Raw genomic sequence first — 22,035 nt, 5'->3', positions numbered from 1 at the left:
CAGCCACAAGCCCACGTCTTGCCATCTCGGCCACAGTGGCAAGTGATGGAGGGTGGTCCCTGGAGGCCCAGGGGGCCAAGATGCTGGTGGGGCTTCAAGTCTCAGGGGCAGGGGGCAACCCAGACCTGATCTCACCCACCACACAAGGGTGGATTATAGATATCCCCTCCCTTCTACCTCGGCTGGGGTTTCTCCCTGCTGGCACACACAAGCTAGAGGGGACAAACTGCTGAGGAGGTCCCAGTGTGGGTCCCTGTGCCCAGGAGGCGGGCAGGGTGACTTCCTGTCTCTCTGGCTGGCTGAGAAATCCCAAGTGCCCTGCTCTGAGCTAACATCAAAAAATAATAATAATAATAAGTTACAGAAGCCACCACCCAGCGTTTCCCAGGGGCCCTCCTACCTGCAGGACAGACACCTTTGCGGGACAGCATCTCAAGTGGGCGCTTCAACCCCCTCCCACCCCCAGCCCTGGTCCACCTGCCTGTCAAACCCTCACAGCCAGGCCGAAAGGGAGCAGAGTAATTCAAGCTAATATTGACCGGCTGCTGGAGAACTGAGGCGGGGGGGCGGGGGGCGGGGGGGAAGGGAATCCTAGCCAACACCTGTGAGTGATACCTTAAGACCCTAATATTAAAAAAGATGAAATACTGACATTTGTTGGATTTTCAATAATTTAGTTTTCTCTTTTAGTAGAAGTGGGAAAAGTCATCAACACTACCTTATGTTGGTCCCCTGTTAGACAATATACCTTTCTTTGAGATTTAAAATGTCAAATATATAATTACACAACCCAGAAAAAAGAAAAAAATCTCGACGACACCAACAACATAAAAACCCCAAAACAAACCATAGAGAGTTCACGCCATATAAATAAAGTCGGAGCAAATCTCGCGCCCAGGACTGGTGGCTCGAGTTCCAATGGCGGTAATGTCAGAAGCTGGTGTGGCTCTGGAGTATCCTCTTGGTGACAGGTGGTGTGCCCCATCCCTCTGTCTTTCCTGGCAGAGGCCCGGCTTCTCCCAGTCCACCGAGCAGGTTAGTACAGGGTTAGGGGTGAACTGGCAGCTAAGGTGAGGAGGAGGAGGAGACACCGCGTGTCGCCTGGAATGTGGACTTAGAAGGAAACCAGGGGTTTCAAAAGTGCAGGTTGAACCATCCTGAGGGAGCTGGGTGCGCAGACCTCCAGCTGCAGCACCCGTGACATCCCCCCTCCGTGTCCCGGGGACCTGTGGGCAGGAGCCCAGGTCCTGGCTGCACCCGTCAGTGAGCTCCGTGGGTCCCCGGCACCCCCTCGGGCCTTCTGGCACAAGCGTGGAGAACGTGCCGGCCCAGGGCCGACCGGCCGGCTCCTCGGCGAGCGGGGGCTCCGCTTGTCCACACAGGAGGTGAAGACGCAGGCTGACGGATCCTGGAGCAGGAAGGAGCGGCCCCCTGTGGCTTCCCAAAGCCCAGCTCCGGCGGGGTGAGGGGGACGCAGCCGAGCACCTGGCACCTGTCTGCACGTTCAGAGGTCTCCGTCCACCGGAGGCTGGCAGAGGCGGTAAAGCCTGGCGGAGACGGGTGAGGAGCCCCATGAGCAATGGCCCGGTCGCCCATTCTTTTTGAGCACATAATCCGCGCCCAACGCGCCCAGCTCGACGGGTATAAAAAGATGCGGGGTGAAAACCCCCCACGCTGCTCGTGCTCCCCCCCGGCCGTCTGGCCCCCTCCGGACCGGCAACGAGTTTGCAGACACAGACGCGTCTGCACGTGCGTGTTTGGGGGTGCGGATACGTGTGTGCGCGTCCGTGCACACGGCGGGAGCTGTGCGCTTTCCCACGCCGGTGGTGGCAAACTAGCCACAGCGCTCCGCCCTTGGGAGTTTTTTCACAGACGGGGGGACCCTCTGCGGCACCACGCGGGCGGCCCCCGGGTTCCCTCGCGGCTGCACCGGCAAGGGCCTGGGCTTCACCCTCAAGTAAGAGGGAGCCACTCGTGGGTCAGATCTGCTGTGGGGAGAATGATGGCAGGGGGACCGGACCGGAGGCCGCTGTGGTGACACAGGCAGGACAGAGGGGCAAGGCAGCACGGTGGTCAGGAGCGCGGCCCCTAGGCCTCCACTGCCAGGGCGCAGGGTCCCAGCTCCGCCATTTTCTAGCTGTATGACCTCGGACAAGATACTTAACCTCTCTGTGCCTCAGTCCCCCCAGCTGCCGGCTGGAGAGAATGCTCACAAGGTTGTTGTTTGGTAAAGAACTAAGAAGGCTGCCTGCAGTGGTGTTTGTCGCCCCCCCAAAGTGCGTCCCCATAAACGAGCGGTGGGGCCCCGCGTGAACACCATGGGGGCTTCCCGGGGTGAGGCCAGGAGTTCCGGCCAAGCCTGGTCCTGGCCTCCCAGAGGGCTTGGGGGGAGCAGCCACTCACCGCGGTGCACCCTGGGGCATCTGATCCTTGACTCGGAGGTTTTTGGCCAGAATCTCCACCCTGGGTCCCTGGGAAGAAAGAAGGAGGCTTGGGACCTGCCTCTACACAGAGTTCAGGGAGGAAGTGTGTGGGTGCAGGTGGGGTGGGGTAAGGGGAGTAACGGGAGGCCCCAGAAGCTGAGATCCGGGGCCCCGCCGGATGGGGAGGAGGTCCGGGTCTGGGGCCCTTCATGCCACCATGCCCTCAGCCCACGAGACCCCGAGAGTCCCTGGAGGGTGGGGCCACCTCACCTGCTTCCGCATGATGTCCGTGGCCTGCATGATGCACTTGGGCAACAGCCCGTGGCTCCGTGCCAAGATGGCCGCCTGCTCCAGGGAGACGCTCAGGGTGCTCCTGCAGGGGAGGGGCGGGAGGGGCCGTCGCTGCCGGGCAGGCCTCATGCCCTGCTCTCTTGCCCTGAGAACTGCCCCACGTGCCCCCAGAAAACTGCTGGACTTGCTCCTTCCTCCTCAGGCGTCTTCTCCCTGAGAGGCCCCCCAACCCCCCTGTCCCCTCCCCCATCCACCCCAACACCTGCCCGTCTTTCCTCCCCACAGCCAGCACTCCCGCACACAGTGGGCGTTTTCCTGCTTTACTAAGGCGTCAGCACCAGGCGGCCGTTGCTCCCTTTCGCCTGTTTTGTTCTCTGAAACTCCCAAAGGCCAGCTCAGAAGAGGACCTTGGTGAATAAACACTTGTTGGAGGAAACAACTGAAGTGATTCCCTTAATCGCTTGGCCTCCCAACTTGTCGACAGGACATATCCGTTCATCCCTCACGTCTGTTCTGAACAAGTCTACAACGTGGGCACTGCAGCCAGACCCCCTGGACTCAGAGCTCAGCCACATATAATCACTCTGTGGCCTTCAGCAGGTAAGCTGCCTTCTCCAGACCGGCTTCCTCAACCGCGAGACAGGGGCAGACCAGTATCGAGGTACTATTGACCTTCGGACCGGGGGACGTGGGGGGCTGTCCTGCCTCTGACCACTAGACGCCAGCAGTGCCCTCCTCGCATCGGGACACGGTGCCAGGTGTCCCCTGGGGGGCAAAACCGCCCTCGACTGAGAACCCCTGGAAGAGGCCATATCACACCAGCTTGCTACAAAGAGGAAATGAGTTAATCCATTGACAACGGTGCTGCCCAGTACACAGCAAGCACTCGCGACGAGCATTTATGGAGCACCTGCTGTGTGCCAGGTGCTGCTCGGTGCCAGGCTAGGGCAGAGAAGCGAAACAAGTTCCTGCCCTCATAGAGCCGGCCGACACTGGGGGGGTGGGGGGTGGTGACTGGGCGTAAACTGACACACAAGCCAAGCTCCCAGCGTGTGGGATGGTGGTGGGGCTGCTGAGGGGAGGAGGAGGGGAGGGGAAGGGGGGTGGGGGGCAGAGGGTGCGGTTTTAAACTGGGAGGTCAGGGAGTGTCTCAGAGAAGGTGACTCCCACCCCTGGGGACGAGGAGCAGGGACAACGGGCAGAAAGTGGGGGAGTGTCCACGAGGCATGGAGGCCAGCTCCGCCCCAGCGAAGACCAGCGCGTTAATGGCGAACGGATGGTCAGGCAGAACCACCCTGCACAGGTGCTCATTCACACCGAGCACAGAGAACCAGAACAGGGCACCTAGGACCACGCAGCCCTGCAGTCCCGCTGCCCAGACTGAGGCCGAGAGGGAGGGCCAAGGCTGTGGCTGGGCTCAACAGGCAGGGCCAGAACCAGGATTCAGCCCCCGGCCGCCTGCCTCCCCGCTCCCGGAAGCCCGTCCAGCACCCCGCCCCCCCCAACTCCAGGGTCACAGCAGCTCACCTCTGCATGCCCGTGCCGCACATGGCGATCTGGCAAGCACCCAGGCGGTAGCAGAGCTCCGAGGAGATGGGGATGAGGCCGGCGCCCAGGCTCCCACTGGCACCAGGTTTAGGGTGGACGAAGGACTTCATGAGGCGGCAGAGCTCATCCAGGGCATTGATGGGGCGTATCAGCTGTGAGGCACACACACACACACACACACACACACACACACACAGACCCCAGGGCATTGAGAGGAGGCCCCCACCAGCCTTGCTCCCCATCATCTCCCTCTCGCCCGGCTCTGTTATTGTAGCTGTCCTCCCAGCTCACCTCTCCGGGGGTTACAGCCCGGTTAACCTTCCACGACTCCTGCTCAAGGACCATCTGTGGCTCCCCACTGCCCCGCAAGCTGGTATTCTGTGTTTACACTACATTTCCAGCCTAGCCTTCCTACCTAATTCTTTCCACCTGCCCCAGTGTGCCCCTAACTAAGCCGGAAAGAAGTGCCCTCTCCTGTCCTCTCCCAACAGAGCCTTCCTGGCAAGGACCTTCCCTCCATCACCTGCGCAGGCACAAAATGGTGGCTTGCCCGTTCTCTCTGTGTCACCTTAATATTCTGCCAGCCAGACCACGGACTCCCAGAGGACCATGCCCACCAACTTCTCCGGGAACCCCCAGCCTCCAGTCCCGAGGCCAGTACCCCAAAAGTGCCATCAAATTCGAGGTCTGCCTGCGCCTGGGACGTGGGCAAAAGGCCCGGAGCACACACCCTCGGAAGAGCAACTGTGACACGTGGGAATGTGGGCCGCACACAGCCAGATCTCTCCATTTCTCAAGAAAAGCTAGAAGCCTCCATTTCACTGGAAAGCTTTTGATTTTGAAGTGCTGGCAATAGGGGCGCCTGGGTGGCTCAATCGGTTAAGCGTCCGACTTCAGCTCAGGTCATGATCTCACGGTTTGTGGGTTCAAGCCCCGTGTCAGGCTCTGTGCTGACAGCTCGGAGCCTGGAGCCTGCCTCAGATTCTGTGTCTCCCTGTCTCTCTGCCCCTCCCCTGCTCATGCTCTCTCTCTCTCTCTCTCTGTCTCAAAAATAAATAAACATTAAAAAAAAATTTAAATGCTGGCAACAAATTTCAATCAAACAAAAAGACCACCACACGGCCACATCTGGTGCGGGCGGCTGCTGCAGAGACATGCTTGGGTAAACAAGGGAGAGAAGACAGGCACAGGTGCACCCATGCCAGCAGGGGGAGAAACATCTAAGGAATTCAAAGGTGGGTGGGGAGGAAGCTGGAACTCCTAGAACAGGGAAGGAGTTCTCCCGGGAGGGATATCCCTGGAGGGGGGACTACAGAGGCCTCAGGGGCTTCTCCGCCAGGATTCGTGCTGGGCCGGGGTGTTGGGCCGGGACCCTGGGCCCCATCTGCTGCACCTTGACCCTGACAGCAGCCTGCAGCCCGGCCCAAGCTCCGCAGCAGGGTGAGGGAAGGGGGGCACACCTGGTCTATCTTCACCGCTGTCGTGCTGGCATCCGTAGGCAGGTTAGACCGTTCTAGGTAAAATGCCCTGAGAGAGAAAGATGGGGGTGGCGGTGAGGGCGGGGCCCCTACCCTACTGCAGCCGCTGCCCCTCTGTTCCCCCAAAGACTCACACTGGGAGCGCCTTGCACGGCTCTCCCCATCCGGCCACCTGCTCCTCCAGCAGTGGGGGGTGGGGACAACAGGGGCCTCCTGCGTACTCCCCCCCCCAACAGGCACTCTTCAAATGCCACCTCTCCCTGCCTGCTGTCACAATCAGCACCCTGCCTCCCCACCGTCTATCCCCTTGTCCTACTGAGTCTCTCCTCTGAGCACTTCTCATCACTTGGCACGTTACAGTGCCCTTCGTTTACTGGTTTATTGCCCCTCTCCCCCTCTAGAAACAGGGCTCAGCCAAGTTTTTTCTGTGAAGGGTCAGAACAGTAAGTGTTTCAGGCTGTGTGGACCAGACTGTCTCCATCAAGATGCTGCTCAGATCTGCTGCTGTAGCCCAGAAGCAGCCACGGACAGTACAGACGCAACGGAACGTGGCTGTGTGCTAATAAAACTTTATTGACAACGCAGGGCAACTGCTGCTCTAGAATCTGTGCTCCGTGAAGAACAGGCTTTGTTTGGCCACTGCGGTCTCCTGAGCAAGCATCCAGAACAGAGCCTGGCCCACAAAAGCTCTCGATTAACGCGTGCTGAATAAAGGAAGGGATGGATATGGGAGTGCTCTTGGAGGCAATGTTTCAAATATTCAACAAATGGGGGCGCCTGGGTGGCTCAGTCGTTTGCGTGTCCAACTTCGGCTCAGGTCGTGATCTCACAGTTAAGTGGGTTTGAGCCCCGAGTCAGGCTCTGTGCTGACGGCTCGGAGCCTAGAGCCTGCTTCCGATTCTGTGTCTCCCTCTCTCTCTCTGTCCCCCCAATGCTTGCACGCGCACTCTTTCTCTCTCATTCAAAAATAAACATTAAAAAATATATATATATATTCAACAAATGGCACAAGATGGACTGATGGCTTTGACCAATCCAAAGAGACACCAGTTGTAATAATACAGCTGGATGTTTTCCCTGAACAAGCAAACGAAAGCGTCACTCTCCCATCTCCAGATGGTGAAGCTGGGCCCCGAGACAGTAAATCCCAATCTCCTGATTTTCAATCTACCTTCTCCACAGGGGAAGAAGGTGAGGCAGAATTAGGAAGGAGCCGGGCTGGCGGGGTGGTGCTGAGAGCTGCCTCCCTGGGCCGGAAGCTTCTTTCTGGCAGATGTGGCCCCGGCTCTCCCCTTCTCTCTGGGGGTTTCTTTTGAGCAGGGCCAAGGCCCTGGGGCTCACCCTCTTTCCTCCCAGGCTCAAGAAGGCCAGGACCCCTGTTCCAACTCCCACCCCACACAGAACGGAATACACAGCTCCTCTCAATTGGAAGAATCTGCTTTGAAGGGAAACAGACCCAGTTCAAAGCTCAGCTCAGCCACTGTCTACCAGTGCAACCTTGAGCAAGCTGGGTATGCTCTCGGGGCCTCAGTCTCCTCATCTGTGAAGTGGCTAGAATGGCCTCCTGTGACTTCTGGGAGAATCTGCACAGCCCGTGTACACAGAGGGCCTAGCAGACAGCAGGTGCTTAAGAAAGGGTGTTTTGTGCACTCCCACACTGGGGACCTGCCCGGTGCCTTACGTGCTAATGCCTGCTCTGCCACGGCAGTGCCCAGACTCCTGTCCCCAGCACGCAGCCCAGGCAGATACCTACCTGAGCTTGCGGTAATACTGCTGCACCTTCTCCAGGGACTGGGCGTTGATCTCCTGCTGCAAATCTTCCACAGCCTGGCTGCCTGGAGGGGGTGGCCCCTCCACATTCTCCAGAGCTATGAAGGAAAAAGCAGAAGAGCAGGTGGCCGGGTCCCGGTGTGCTCAGAGGCCTCGGCTCCCCCCGCCGGGCCCCACCCGGCACCCCACAACTCACCCTTCGTGAACAGCACGGTGTGCAGCCTCAGGCTGCCTCCGCCCTCCAAGCGGGAGGGCAGCTTGGAGAAATGGTAGCTGTCGAGGAAGAAGACGACCTTCAGCGCCTGCCGGCTGCCCTCGATGTGGTGGAAGACGTTGGTGTCTGTGGGAGGGCACAGTGGGACAGGGCGGCTCACTCCCTGGGCCTGGGGGGAGTCCCGCTCTACCTTCGCCGGGCAGAGTGGCGTCCCCGCACGTCCCCGCTCTCACCACCTCTGCGGAGTAGCCTCGGAATCTCTTGGCTCCCACCTTCGGGGAGGCATCCTGGGACCTCCCTGCCTGCCCGCCCTAGAGCACTGGTCAGCCCTCCCTGCCCTCCCTCCAGCGCTGGCCTCGGACAGCCCCGCCCTCCCGCACACAGGAGAGGAGCCTCTGACTTCTTTCCGCCTCCTTCCGCAGGTCCTGGTTTCCACCGCTTCGTTCTTAGACCTGGCGCGGGTTCTGCCCCCCTGGGGAGCGGCCAGGGTCCCCGGAGCTTCACCGCACTCCTTGTACCCCTGACCTGGGAGCCCAGGGCCTCTACCTGGCAAGACCTACCCTCGAACAGGACCTGCATCTTATTTGCACCCATAAGGAAGAGTTTATGGCAGGAGTGGCAAAATTACGGCATTCACACCCCATCCTGCAAAATCACTAACCGGTCAACAGTTGCCCCTGAGCCCAACTCTGCCTGTGGACAGGCAGCCACTGCCAGTCAATTCCAGTTGGTACCCCAGAAGACACTTGCTATCCATCTACACTCCAGTCTGTGCATTTTGAACAGGATGACATCAGCCCCAAGGAGGTGGAAATTGATTCATGGATGGATGGATGGATGGACAAATAGATGGATGGGTGGGTGGGTAGATGGGAAGATGGATAGATAGATGGCATGGATGGATGTGTGGATGGATGGGTGTGTGGATGGATAGATGGATGGATTGGGTAGATGGATGGATGGATTGGATGAATGGGTAAATGGATGGGCTGTCTGGCTGGTTGGGTGTGTGAGTGGACAGACAGATGGGAGGATGGGATGGATGGATGGATGGATGAATGGATGGATGGATGGATGGATATGGATGGATGGGTGGATGGATGCATGCATGGGCTGTCTGGATGGGTGGGTGGGTGGACAGGTAAATGGGTGAATGGGATGGATGGATGGATGGATGGATGGATGGATGGATAAATTGAATTGATGGGTGGGTAAACAGATAAAGGGTGAATGGGATGGATGGATGGATGGATGGATGGATGGATGGATGGATGAATGGATGAATGGATGTGCAGGTGAAAGAGTAGGTGGGAAGGAGGGAGAGAGAAAGTCAGGGAAAAAATTATGGTATAACCCCTTAGGAAATCTTAAGAAGTCTTCACTGCAAAGAAGTATCTCTAGGGCAGAATTTTAATAAGAATTGGGTATTGGCTGTTATTCCAAGAACTGTTGGAGATGACTGGGTTTACACAAAACGAAACCCCTCTTTCCATACATGCCCCAAGGTTCGGCTTTGGGACTCATGTTGGGAGCAAGAGGTTTGAAAGTCCAGATCCGGTTTAACCTTGGGCAGCTGCCCTGGTGGCAGGGTGGCCCCAGAGCAGTCACCTCCATCCCAGAACCCCAACTCTCACAGTAGGGATGTTATGAATCACTCACTGGCCACGTAGTTCTCATCCATCTGTTTAAAGGAAAAGGTGACATTGTCCAGCTCTGACAGGGTCACCCAGATGTCCTCCAGCATGGTCCGTTCCTCCTTCTGTAGAAGGGAGACAGGGTGGAGGGGTCTCAGATGCCACCCCTATCCTGAGATTTCACTTCGAGATTCTGTGATTCAACTCTGGTCAACACACCAGGCTGCGTGCCTACCAGGCACAGGGTCCTGCGCTGGGCTGTCCAGGGCTGGACGTGAAATTGCGTTTGCTCTAGGCTTATCCTGTACCTCCCGTGGTCAGAACCCATCTATGTTCTAATGTGCACCGATCCATCTTAGCCATTTCAAGCCCAACACGCCCAACAAAAGTCCCCATTTTCCTGCCCACCTTCCTCCAACGGGCCCACTTTGGCGAAGCACACTAGCATTGGCCCAGGGGACCGAGCCCCCAACCTTTAAGGATTTCTCAACATCTCTCTCCCCTCACCCTATACAGATCACCAAGCCCCCACCAGCTCAGCCACCGGAACACTCTGCTGGCCCACCCCCCACCCCCACCCCCCACCCCCCCCAATGCCCCCAGTACAAGGACAACACCAACCTCTTTGCAGGTCTCCTTCTGCCACCCTCGCCCCCCAGCACAGGGCAGACATGGATAACCTGGAGAGGCGGGGAGAGCCTCTGAACCCTCTCTCTACTCCCCGAATAGTCCCAAGCCCTACAGATGTGGCCAGCCTGATCTCCCAAACCATACCCAGCCTGCTCAGAGCCTTGGCACATGCTGTTCCCTCTGCCCAGAACACTTCCTCAGACCACCCAGCCCACCAGCTGTCTCGGTACCCAGGTCTCGGCTCAAACATCCCCTCACTAGAGAAGCTGGCTCTGACCCCTGAACCCAAAGAAACCCAGTCGCTTCTGCAACTTCTATAGAACTCTCCTCCTTTCCATCTCCCTTCAGTTAGCTGCAGACCCGCAGCACCCAGCCCAGAGCCTGGCACATCATGGTGACTGATGAATTAATGCACTGGGCCCCATGTCCTCATCTGAGAAGAGGAAAGTGAGGGCTGGCTGTCCCAGCTGCCTTTCGGTCCCGCCAGGGGTGCTTTCGGGAACCAAATGTGAGTAGATCTCAGGCCAGGCAGACATTTGCATGCAACACTGACCAGCAGAGGGCGCGCCTCGGCCACACTTTCCAGCCCAGCCTGGGACAATGCCCAGGAGGCTCGGAGCTGCAGAGGCGGGGGCGGGGGGGGGGGGGGGGGGGGGGGGGGGGGGGGGGGGGGGGGGGGGGGCGGGGGGGGGGCTCAGCCGAGGGCACACGGTGTGGAGGAGCAAACAGCACAGAGCAAGTGCCACTACGGGCCGCATTGCTGGGGGGTGTCAGCTCCGGACACCGGCACCCTCAAAGGCTGAGAACTTGGCTCTGCCTCCTTGGGGCTGATTCCGAGCCCTGACAGTGAACAGACAGGGGAGTCAGGGATAAAAGAGAAGATGCAAAGAAAGCAGGGTGCCCTAGGGGTTAACCGGGCTCAGAGTCAGACTCCCAGAGTTCAAACCTGACTCCCTGGACCTCGGCGTTCTCATCCTTGAGATGCGGATGGTAAAGGACCCACCTCAGGGCTACCGCGAGGATTAAAGGAGATGCTGTCTGCACCAGGGAATCTCACCTGACTGTTCCAAAAGCAGGCTCTCCGACCTCCCCGTTTCCATTCTTGCCCTTCCATAGTCTCATCCCCACCCAGCAGCATGGGTGGGCGATTCATTAAGCGTAGAAGTCAGACCCGGGTCCGTCCTCTGCTCAAAACCCTCCCGGGGCTCACAGCCACCCAGGAACAGCCAAAGCCCCTACCACAGCCTGGAAGACCCTGCACAGTGTGTCGCGGTTAATTCTCAGGACCCCCCTCCCCCACCCTCCCCCGGTTCCCTCTGCTCCAGCCATTCTGGGCACCCTATTCCTCAGACACTGCACGCAGGCTCTTGCCTCAGGGCCTTTGCACCTCCTGTTCTTTGCTGCCTGGAAGCTTCCTCCCCGTATCCTCATGGCCCACTCCCCCGCCTCCTTCGATCCTTAGTCAGATGTCACTTTCTCAGTGAGGGCTTCACTGGCCACCTTCCTGCCCCCTTCCGTGTTTTTCTCCTTAGCCTTTATCCTCACACGCAGAGGTGGCGCTGCTGACATTTGGGGCCAGGTTAACTGTTGGCGAGGGGCATCCTAAGCACTGTAGGTTTAGCAGCATCCCCAAGCCCGGACGCCAGAAGTATCCACGTCTTCCCTCCGTTCTGACAGCCTAAAATACCTCCAGACATCACCAAGTGTCTCCCAGGAGGTACACTTGCCCTGGCTAATTGAGGACCACTGGTCCGTATCGTTCATCTCACTTAGTTACGTCTGCCCCTCCCCCACCGGGATTTAAGATTCTCGACCACAAGGGCACGGTTTTGTTCGCCGCCGGATGCCCAGCGCCTGTAACGGTGGCACACGGTAGGGGCCCAATAAGCGCCGAACGCACGGCGAGGTGCGCGAGAGCCCGGGGCAGCAAGCGAGAGCTCTCCTGTACCGAGTTCCGGAAGGCGCCGCCTCGCCCCCTCACTCACCGCGGCAGCCGGCGACAGCAGGGACTGGCAGTGCAGCAGCACTCCGGTGGCCGCCACCTGCTCCAGCCACTTGCGGCTGGCGTCCCGGCTGCTCTCCTCGTACTCGCCGTTGTTGTTGTAGCGGTAGCTCAGGGCCGCCAGCAGCTGCTCAGAGAAGGTGCACACGGCGGCCACCAGGGCCTGGCAGAAGACGGCGTCCCTGCGCAGCTGCAAATCGGTGTCTGGGGAGAGGGCAGGGCGGGGGCCCCGCTGGGCTGGGCGCTCCCGGGCCATCAGCAGGCTCCCGTCCCAAGGCCCGGGGGCCCAGAACCGACCCCCCCGCCAGCGCCCCCCTCGGGGCCCCAGCCTGCCAGAAGTTAATTGATCCCGGCAAACAAACGCCAAACGTCACAGAACCCAATTCTCTAAAGAGCAGGCCAACTGGCCAAAAAACTCAATTAGCTCAGTGATCCATCCACCTGTCTCTTCAAAAAAAAAAAACAAAAAAACCAAACTTTTTTTTAAGGTTTTCCCAAAACCCTTACCCCACATGTCGGGGATTTCTCTGCCCTGAGAACGACAGTGACACCAAGCATTGCCACCAAGAGCCATGCTTCAAGAAAGGCAGTTGAGCATTTTCTCCGTTTCTGAGCAGAACGCCTTCTTCCTTCCCGCTGCCCCCCACCCTGCCCCTGCTCTGGACATGGTTGGCAGAACTGGCCAGTTTCCATCAACCAGTTGTGCGGGATCCCAACCTTCTGGAAAAGACCCTTTTTGATCACTGGCTTCTGCCAACTGGGTTTCAGTGACCAATTTTGACCTAGACTCCATTGTAGCTGCCCTTTGGCTGAGACTTTCTGGAAAGAAGGGAGGGACAGAGAACACCTCCAACCAGCCCCCCCCCCACCAGCCCCCTCCTCCCCCCCACTGTCTGCCGGGTAGGGACTCCCAGGCTGGGGCTGAGGGTGCTACGGACAAGGAGCCTCTCTGCTCATCACCCTCCGTCCCGTGTCCTCATCCAGATCCAACCAGGCCCGGGATATGGCCAGAGACAGGGCTCCCGGCTCCAGGGCCCTGAGGCTTGTCGCCTGGGCGCGAGAAAACGACATGAGGTCTCCGTGGTTCTGAGAGGCGCTAGGGGTCACGAAGTTACTTTTCCCCCATGCAGGCCCTGACGACCATGGGAAAGCCAACACGGGCCGGCAGAAGAGGCCTCCCTGCGCCGAGGTCAGGATCACCCCTGCCAGGACGGCCTCTCCCGGACACGCAGACGTCGCCCCTCCAAAGCCCTCACCTGTGCATTTCAGCAAGGCCAGGAGCAGCTGGTTTTTCCCATCTGGAAGGAGAGGGCAGAGCAAGGACGGGCTGAGAGGAGTCGGCAGAAGGGCCCTCCCCACAGCCCCAGTGCTCGGACCCTCTGCGGTAAAGCCCTGGGTGCTAAAGAAGCTTGTGTCGAATGGATTCCAGAAACCCCAGACACCCAGGGGACGGAACCCCAACTGGCAGCTGCACCTGTTTACACGTGCCCACCAGAAAGAGGCCGAAACCAGCCCCTCCAACTTGTGGGCCCAGCCCAGGAGCCTGGGACACGCACGTGGGCACACAACTCACATGTGTGCCTACACACAGGTGCCTCCTTGGCCACTTAGGCACATTTAGGGCCCTGCACGTGCCCGGACAAGGCTCAGGCCTTCCAGAGACGGAACTAACGTCATCCTCTCTTTCCTTCACAAAGAGGCTCTCAGGCCCAGAGGGGGCTTACAAGAAAAACCAGAAAGGCCTTCAGAGTTGGCCTCTTAAGATACCTTCTGTCCTGGGGCACCCGGGTGGCTCAGTCAGTGAAGCGTCCGACTCGGTTTCGGCTCAGGCCATGATCTCACAGTTTTGTGAGTTCAAGTCCCACGTCTGCACTAGCAGCTCAGAGCCTGCTTGGGATTCTCTCTCTCTCCCTCTCGCTCTGCCCCTCCCCCACCCATGAGGTCTCTGTCTCTCTCAAAATAAATAAATAAAAACGTTAAAAAAAAAAAAAAAGAAGAAGAAAGACACTTTCTGTCCTGGAGAGGCCCAGGGCACCTGGCTGGTGTGGTGAGGACAGCAGCAGCCACAGACATTCATCCCACTGGGGACTCACCGTGCACCACGTGCTGAACGAAGCACTTTATCTGTAGTGACACTTAATTCTCAAGACAACACGAGAGGGAGGAGGCACCATGAGGCCATTTTACATATGAAGGCACTGAGGCACAGAGAAGTCTAAGAATGTGCCCAGATCACAGAGCCCCGAGTGGAGAGCTGGGATTCGGCCATCCCGCTCCAGTGTCCACGCTGTTAACCGAACACAGTTTGGAAAACAGGCCAGCTCGGGGCCAACGCCAACTTCCAACTCAGAGGCTGCTGTTCCTGGGGGGGGTGGCCCTGAGGCCTAGCACCTCCTGCTGTCCTGGGGTCCCTCCAATCCAGGAGGCCCAGGCTGAACGGCTGCCGAGGGCCAGAGAGGTGAGGTCAGACGCGTGAAGCAGACACCAGGCCGCAGGGAGTGTGGTGAATGACCCCCTCCGCCCCTCATCTCTAGCCGCGCGTGACTGTGGGACTGCAGGCCTTGACTGCCAGATCTTCTGATGGTGCAAGAGGGGCCAGAATTCTAGACTTTTATGTGAGATCTCAGATTATGAATGCTGGCAGTGAATTCACATTTCTTAATGCTATAGCATCTAAACCTACCTGTGGGCCCCTAGCTTGCGACCTTAATAACAAATAGAAGGAAGCCACGCTTTTGGAGGCCGAGAAGAAAACCAGTTCAGCCTTCTCGGCCTCCTAACTGTGCAAGGAAGCCTGGGGCACCCAGGACCCGCAGCTCCCGGGTCAAGTGTGCACAAGGCCCAGTGCCAGGACACTCAGCCGAGAAAGGGGCACCCACTCTTCTCGTTCCCCTGGGCATGGACAGACATGGGACACGGAGACTGACTCACTCCTGACCTTTCTGCGTTCACCACGTTCAGAACTGAAGGCCACAAAACAACTTTCCCCGCCCAACCAACCTTCCACATATCTCTGAATGTTGTCCACCAGGGTCTTGATGGAGTTGGGGAGGTTCCAGGGGTCCTCCTGGATGCTGATCTGGATCAAGCTCCGGCCACGAATTGTACACTCTTCTTTCTGTTTGAACTCTGGGGCACGAAAGGGACAGAGGTAGCATTGAAGAATGATGGCACAAAGGCCTATGTCCCATCACTACATTCCAAAGCTCAGAATCCTAAGTCAAGGATGCTGGCAGGACCCTTGGGAATTAACTGGTCCACAGAAGGCAGATACATGGTGAGTGTGCTACGATTCATAGTGCTGCACTCATGGCAGACATCACTAATCCATCTCAGCACTGCTTCCTGCTCATCTGAGCCTGCAGCTCCTCACAGCTGTCACCGATCCAATGCAGACATTACAAATCAATCACTGCATCCTTTTCTCCCAAGCCTGGACATAGACACAGAACAATTCTCAGGTACAGCCTCCTTGCAGCCACAGCCAGTCGAGCGGGCACACGAGTTACAACCTGGTCTACCCTTTTCCATATAGAGAGAGGGGAGCCCTCACAGACCGACTTGCCTGGAGTCCCACAGCTGGGTAACAACAGAGATGGGATTTGAACCCGGCCCCAGCAGGGCTATTCAAAGGCCAGGCCTCTGTCCCTTGGCCTCTTCCCTGCTATGAAGTCTCAGATTTCTTGAGATCTTAGTGGTTTCTCTTAATGTGACATTTCTGCTTTTTGAGGCTCATCCCCTGGGAGAGGTGATCATGAGGCAGAAGGAGGGGCAGGGGAGCTAGGGCCCCGCCTCACCGCTTCCTACTCTTACTTAGCAGTGACCGTCTGCTTCTTTTCCTATGTCCTGCACTCAACCAGGAGCTCCCTCAGGTCAGGGGCACTGTCACATTCATCTCAGGGTCTCGAGCACCCAACGCAAGGCCTGGCACAAGCTGGTTCTTGGGAATTAGCTAGTGGACGCATGGATGGATGCACGGATGGTGAGTAGGGGAGCGGACATGTAGATGAGTGGCTGGCTGGCTAGACAAACGGATGGACGGTGGGTGGGTGGGTATATGGACGAGTGGGTTAGTAGGTACAGAGATGGATGGGTAGGTGAGTAAACAGGAGGAGAGGCTGATGTGAGCACATAAATGTCGAGTCCTTTTCTCTCAATCGTTTCAAGAATAAACTGCCAATTTGGTGCTGCTAAATCCTCACCACTCCTTCAACTCACCGACCCCTCTCACGGAAGAACAAAGAGCTGTGGGCAGGCCTCAGTGACTAATGACAGTTTAATCACATTTTTGGTCGATGCTTCCATTGGGTTTAGCATTATGGTAATCACTACTTTATGGCATGTTATACTGGTTTTCCACACATAGAGTTTAGGTAAGTTCCTTAAAAATTAAATTAAAAAAAAATTTTTTTTAATGTTTTTATTTATTTTTGAGACAGAGAGAGAGACAGAGCATGAGCAGGGGAGGGGCAGAGAGAGAGGGAGACACAGAACCCGAAGCAGGCTCCAGGCACTGAGCTGTCAGCACAGAGCCCGACGCGGGGCTCGAACCCACGGGACCGCGAGATCATGACCTGAGCTAAAGTCGGACGCTTAACCGACTGACCCACCCAGGTGCCCCCAAAATTTAAATTTTTAAAAGGGAAATACTTGGGGTGGCTGGGTGGCTCAATAGGTTAAGCATCTGACTCATGATTCCGGCTCAGGTCATGGTCTCAGGGTTCATGAGTTCGAACCCCACACCGGGCTCTGTGACGACAGCACGGATCCTGCTTGCGATTCTCTCTCCCCGCCTGTCCCTCCCCTGCACACTCTCGGTCCCAAAAATAAACAAACATTTTTTAAAAATAAATAAAAGGGAAATACTTTTCCAAAAAATGCATGTCAATAATAATAAAGACAGTATGGTGTTTAAAAATGTGAACATGTAGGTAGGATCTGTGAGCACGGTCTAAGATGATGCAGGTGGGGACTGGGTGTGTGAAGCATGGCAAACTGCACCAGTCCTTCCCCTTATGTTTCAAATGGGCAGGTGGAGGGGCGCCTGGGTGGCACAGTCGGTTAAGCGTCCGACTTCAGCCAGGTCACGATCTCGCAGTCCGTGAGTTCGAGCCCCGCGTCAGGCTCTGGGCTGATGGCTCGGAGCCTGGAGCCTGTTTCTGATTCTGTGTCTCCCTCTCTCTCTGCCCCTCCCCTGTTCATGCTCTGTCTCTGTCTCAAAAATAAATAAAACGTTAAAAAAAAAAAATTTAAAAAACAAATGGGCAGGTGGAGGCCCAGAGAGGCTCAGGGACCAGCCCAGGGGTCCGCAAACTTTTTCTGCAAAGAGCCAGAAAGGAACCGTTTCAGGCCTTGCGAGGCATATGGTCTCTGTTACACACAGTCTCTGTCTTTATTTTTACAACTCTTCATTAAAAACAAAACAAAAAGTCATTCGTAGCTCACAAAAACAAAGCAGGCTGTGGTGGATGTGGCCCAGGGGCTGAACCTGCTGAAGGTTCACAGCCAGGGGGCAGGAGAGGGACGAAGCGGGGACTCTGGCCCAGGTGTCCCGCCCCTGCAGCACGTGGTCTCCCCCAGCCCAGGGGCTCCTCTCTGCTCACCTTGCAGGCTGTGGTCCATGGGGAAATGCTTGGTCTCTTCAAAAGCTCTGCTCATGACTGGCCCCTTGAGGAGTGTGTGGATGGAGTCCACCTGGGAGGCAGGAAGTTCCGGGTCAGTCTGGCCCCTGCCCCAGCTCCTGGCTTATCTGTCCTCACTAGGGGTGATGGGAGGAACCCAAGGTCAGGCCAGGGGTGGGACAAAGGTCCTACCTGGTTAAAGAGATGCTCCAGGCAACCGTGAAGCTTGTCCTGCTTGTCTGACGGGATCCGCATGTCACAGGGCAGCTCGTCGCCTGGAAGAAGGAAGAAGCCATGGCCGTCAACCATTCCCGCCCCATCCACACCTTTCCAACCGCTTTCCCAAGAAGGCGGTATAGCAGCAGAGCTCCAAAACCCAAGGCGGGTTCGGAGTCTGGTAGACTCAGATCCTGGCTGTGTGGCACTGGGCAACTCACTTGACCTCTCTGAGCCTCAGTTTCTTCATCTGCAAAACAGACAATAGCAACTCAAGTATTAGTATTACACAACAGCAACAAGCCACTGCTATTATTCTGTTCTGCAGAGAAGGAGACAGGGGGCCAGACAAAAGGAAGTGGATCCCAAGTCCCCGGATTCATCCCCCAGCTGCTTCAGTTAAACCAGCTGCCACATGTAAGCTCCTGCCTAAAACCTCCCCAGGGACACTTTCTGCGGCTAAACATCTTATGTGATGAAACATTTATCTCAAGTTCAGCAATATCGTCAAATTTACTTGAGCTTCTTTTTTTTCTTCTTCTGTTAAGCTGAAGTATAATTAAAATTAAACTTTTGTGCATAGACCAGCTCTGGAAGAGCACAGAAGACAGCAGGGACAGTGGGAGACTGGGAACCAGGGGCCGGGTGACAAGGGCGGGAGAGAGGCTTGTCATCACCCACCCTCTGGTGCCTTCTGAAATAGGAACCAGATGGGTGTGTGACCTGTTCACAAAATAAAAATCGTGAGGGCTAAGATGAACTAAAATAAAAATGACTTTCAGTCTTTCGGCAAAAGCTCTGAATACAGTCTCATCTAACCTATAAACTATTATTTATGTCTGTGCGTCCATCCGGCCATCCATCCCCCTGTCCATGTGTGAAGAAATACGTGCTCAGTGATGATCTCCAAATACCATTGATGGTCACTTCTGGAGGGGGGGGGGTGCCTCTAACTTACTTCCATGCACTTTTTTGATGGACTTTTGTGGGTCATTTGAAAGGTTGGTTTGAGCGTGTGTCATTTCTATGGACACCATCAGGTCACCCTACTTGAGTGACCTCAGAGCGGCCATCATAATCTGTCACTGCATCATGAATGTTTCATGCGTTCTGTGTCCGTGACATTCATGGAGAACGTCTGCTCCAGGGGTGCTAGGGTCTTTGTCTTTCCATTCACCGTGGATGTCCCAGGACCCAATAGGTGCTCAATAAACAGACGCTGGCTAAGGGAATGGAAGGAAATACACTACCACGCTACGCAAAGTAATACGAAATCTAATAAAATAAAACAAAACAAAATCCCGGCGGAGAGATCGCTCCCCTGGAGCACTGCACTCACCAGACCCCATCTCGTCACTGCCCAGGTAGGAGCTGTTACTTCTCACGCTGGTGTAGGACAGGACGGAGTCCCGGTTGCTGTTACATTCACTGCAGAGGAGCAGAGAGGAAGGGCGGAGCCACCCTCCAGATCACACCTTCTGGTCCCAGCTCCCCGAACCCACTTGCCAGAGTGTAAACAAAACCCTGGGCCCCTCGACCACCGGTGCCAGAGCCGGGGAAGACCGTTCTGGTGGGTTCTCCGTGTCTGACGGTGGAGAAACATGTCTAGGCCCCAGCACAAAAACACAGCAACAGTAGCAGGGCGGGGAATCGTGTCCATCTGTATGCAACGTCTGTCACTCCTCCCGTGGGACAGCCTTGTCCCTGGACACGCCTGCAGGTGCCACACCTGGCCACGCAGCTCCACGTCCCCTCCCCAGCCTGGCTATAACCTCGCGAGGGCGGAGAGAATCCCAGGAGCTCAGAAGATACCGGGAAATGAAAAACCACAGTCCTGAATTCTTTCCTTCACCTGTTTGACAACTAAAGGAAAAAATCAGAGGACCCAAAAACGTAAGAATGAAAATCCTGGACGATGGACATGAGGCTCCAGGGACACATAGTGCCCAGTTAGCCAGAAACACCAACCAGTGGATCCCTGGAGACGGAAAGAATATGAACGAGGACGGAGGCCAAGGGTTTTCTGGGGAAATCCCACCAGTTCTGTGTCTTCTGAAGCACCTCTAAGATTCCACTTTCCTCGCAACGGCCAATCGTTACACATCCTTTCACTGGAGACCACAGTGCTTGTTCACACGAGGTAAGAAATTCCATTTACCCGCTGTACGGCTTATGATAGGAAAGTAAGTTTGTAGTCTTACTTAACCCTCTGATTAGGACTTCGCTAAGTCCTTCGCTATTAACTTCACCAGTAGAAAAACCATTCGGATTCTCTCAGAGTTAGGAGGGGGAAAAAAAAAACAACTAGTATCTTCCTCCTTGGATCAAGTAAAAATAAACGGTGTTTATTGCAGAAACCATATGTCTCACGTTGAGTTTTAAAACACACCGCAGACGTTGACGTTTTCTTTGCCCACATTCTGTCAACAAGCACAGAGCAGGACGGAGGCAGAACAGGTGGACGGAGACCCCGGGGGCCCAGGCCCTGAAACGCCAGCCTCGGGGAGGAGAGCCAAAAGGGGTGTCAGGGATTCAGGGATGTGCTTGGAGGGGCTCAGATGCCCCCCCCCAGAACCAAACGGGTGAGAACTGTGCCCTCTCCCACCGCTTCCTGGCGAATGTCCCGCCGATTCCGACTTCCCACGGATCAGTGCACATCCCACCCCACGCGGTCCCCCCACGATGCCCACGGCTGTCCCCACCTGTAGGAGTCGCGGTAGCTCATGGTGTCATGGCCTGAGTCCTCCTGATCTTCCTCAGACACCTTGAAGCAAACCTTCTTGATGCCCCCGTGGTCGGCCCTGTCCATCTCACTGTCCTCACTGACCAGCGGGGGGGATGAGGCCTCCTCAGCTACAGGGGGATCACAAGAGGCCCTGGAGGGGGGCTCTGTGATGGTGGACAGCAACCTGTTGGGGCAAAGGATGTAAGCTTAAGGGCGCAGGCCCACGGAGGCCCCAGGTAAGGCCCTGACCTCTGGTCTCACCTTTGACCCTAAGCACAGAGAGCCATCAACTGCTTCCCACCCCTTCGCTGAAAATCCCGCCAGTAACTCTGCAGATACACATCCACTGCCCTGCCTGCAGGGGGCGTGAGATACAGCGGGCGGGGGGTCGGGGGGGGGGCGGGGGCGATCTTTATTTTTCATGGGGAAGCCAGAGAAGGCTCAAGAGCCCAGAACAGGCCTGGGAAACTGAGCATGAAAGGCCCAGAGAGCCAACCTCTTCGACTCAACTCTGCTGCTTTGGCGGGAAAGCGCCACAGACGAGACGCAAACAAATGGGTACGGCTGCGTTCCAATAAAACTTTATTCAAAAAAACGAGCACTGGGGCGCCTGGTGGCTCAGTCGGTGAAGCGTCTAACATTGGCTCAGGTCGTGATCTCGTGGCTCGTGAGTCCGAGCACCACACTGGGCTCTGTGCTGACAGCTCGGAGCCTGGAGCCTGCCTCAAGATTCCCTCTCTCTCTCAAACCTAAATCAACATTTAAATGAATAAATAAACAAACAAATAAATAACAAGGAGTGGGCTGGGCTAGATTTGGCCCACAGGCCATAGCCTGTCAGTCTCTGGCACAGAATATAATGGTTAAGAGCATCTGGTTTTAAATCAGACAGGCTCCAGGACCATTTCCTAGCTCAGAGACCTAAGGCAATTATTTCACCTGTCTGAGACTCAATTTCCTCATCTGTAAAATGGAGTAATGTCAGTATCTATGTGCTAGGCTGCTGTAAAGATCAAGGGACTTAAAATATGTAACATGCTTAGAAAAGCATCTGCCACCTTGCAAGCGATCATTAAACCCTGGCTGATACAACCCTACTCCAAGTCAATTAAGGCCAGTATTATGAATAGCCCCATGTCACAGATGAGGAAACCGAGGTTCAGGGAGGTTAAGTGACTAAGTCACACGGCTATTAAGTGACGGGGCCAGGATTCAAACCCGTGCCTCCTATCTCCAGACCCTACGTTCTTTCTCCTTTATCGTGGACGATTTCCAACATACACAAAAGCCGGAGGAACAGTACGATAAACCCAGGTGCCCAGCGGCTAGCTATGACAATGGCAACTCAGGGGCCACCTTTGTTTCCTCAGTCTTTCCCACGGCTTTTGCTTTCACTGGAGTATTTAAAGTAAATCTAAGGTGTCATATAATTTCCCCCATAAATACTTCCATATGCGTCTCTAACACAGAAGGACTTTCTTTT

At 56.2% G+C, this 22,035-nt stretch overlaps 1 protein-coding gene across 1 annotated transcript in view; it reads right to left on the bottom strand.

Annotated features, from left to right (window-relative positions):
- Positions 1–657: 657 nt before the first annotated feature.
- Positions 658–22,035, bottom strand: part of PREX1 (phosphatidylinositol-3,4,5-trisphosphate dependent Rac exchange factor 1) — a 184,040-nt gene continuing 162,662 nt past the window's right edge. Inside the window, exons 26-40 of the mRNA XM_043553726.1 lie at positions 20,530–20,736; positions 19,167–19,255; positions 17,804–17,886; positions 17,594–17,684; positions 14,991–15,119; positions 13,247–13,288; positions 11,974–12,194; positions 9,384–9,483; positions 7,707–7,850; positions 7,494–7,608; positions 5,723–5,789; positions 4,242–4,414; positions 2,694–2,796; positions 2,404–2,471; positions 658–1,547 (exon numbers count right to left, since the gene is read on the bottom strand). Of these exons, the coding sequence (XP_043409661.1) occupies positions 1,505–1,547; positions 2,404–2,471; positions 2,694–2,796; positions 4,242–4,414; positions 5,723–5,789; positions 7,494–7,608; positions 7,707–7,850; positions 9,384–9,483; positions 11,974–12,194; positions 13,247–13,288; positions 14,991–15,119; positions 17,594–17,684; positions 17,804–17,886; positions 19,167–19,255; positions 20,530–20,736 (1,675 nt within the window). The 3' untranslated portion in view covers positions 658–1,504. The remainder of the gene's footprint in view (positions 1,548–2,403; positions 2,472–2,693; positions 2,797–4,241; positions 4,415–5,722; positions 5,790–7,493; positions 7,609–7,706; positions 7,851–9,383; positions 9,484–11,973; positions 12,195–13,246; positions 13,289–14,990; positions 15,120–17,593; positions 17,685–17,803; positions 17,887–19,166; positions 19,256–20,529; positions 20,737–22,035) is intronic.

Source organism: Prionailurus bengalensis, chromosome A3 (genome assembly GCF_016509475.1).
Source record: "Prionailurus bengalensis isolate Pbe53 chromosome A3, Fcat_Pben_1.1_paternal_pri, whole genome shotgun sequence".
In the NCBI taxonomy this organism is placed as follows: Eukaryota; Metazoa; Chordata; class Mammalia; order Carnivora; family Felidae; genus Prionailurus; species Prionailurus bengalensis.
The sequence above is the reverse complement of the archived record's forward strand: the minus strand, read 5'-3'. Positions and strand labels throughout refer to the sequence as shown.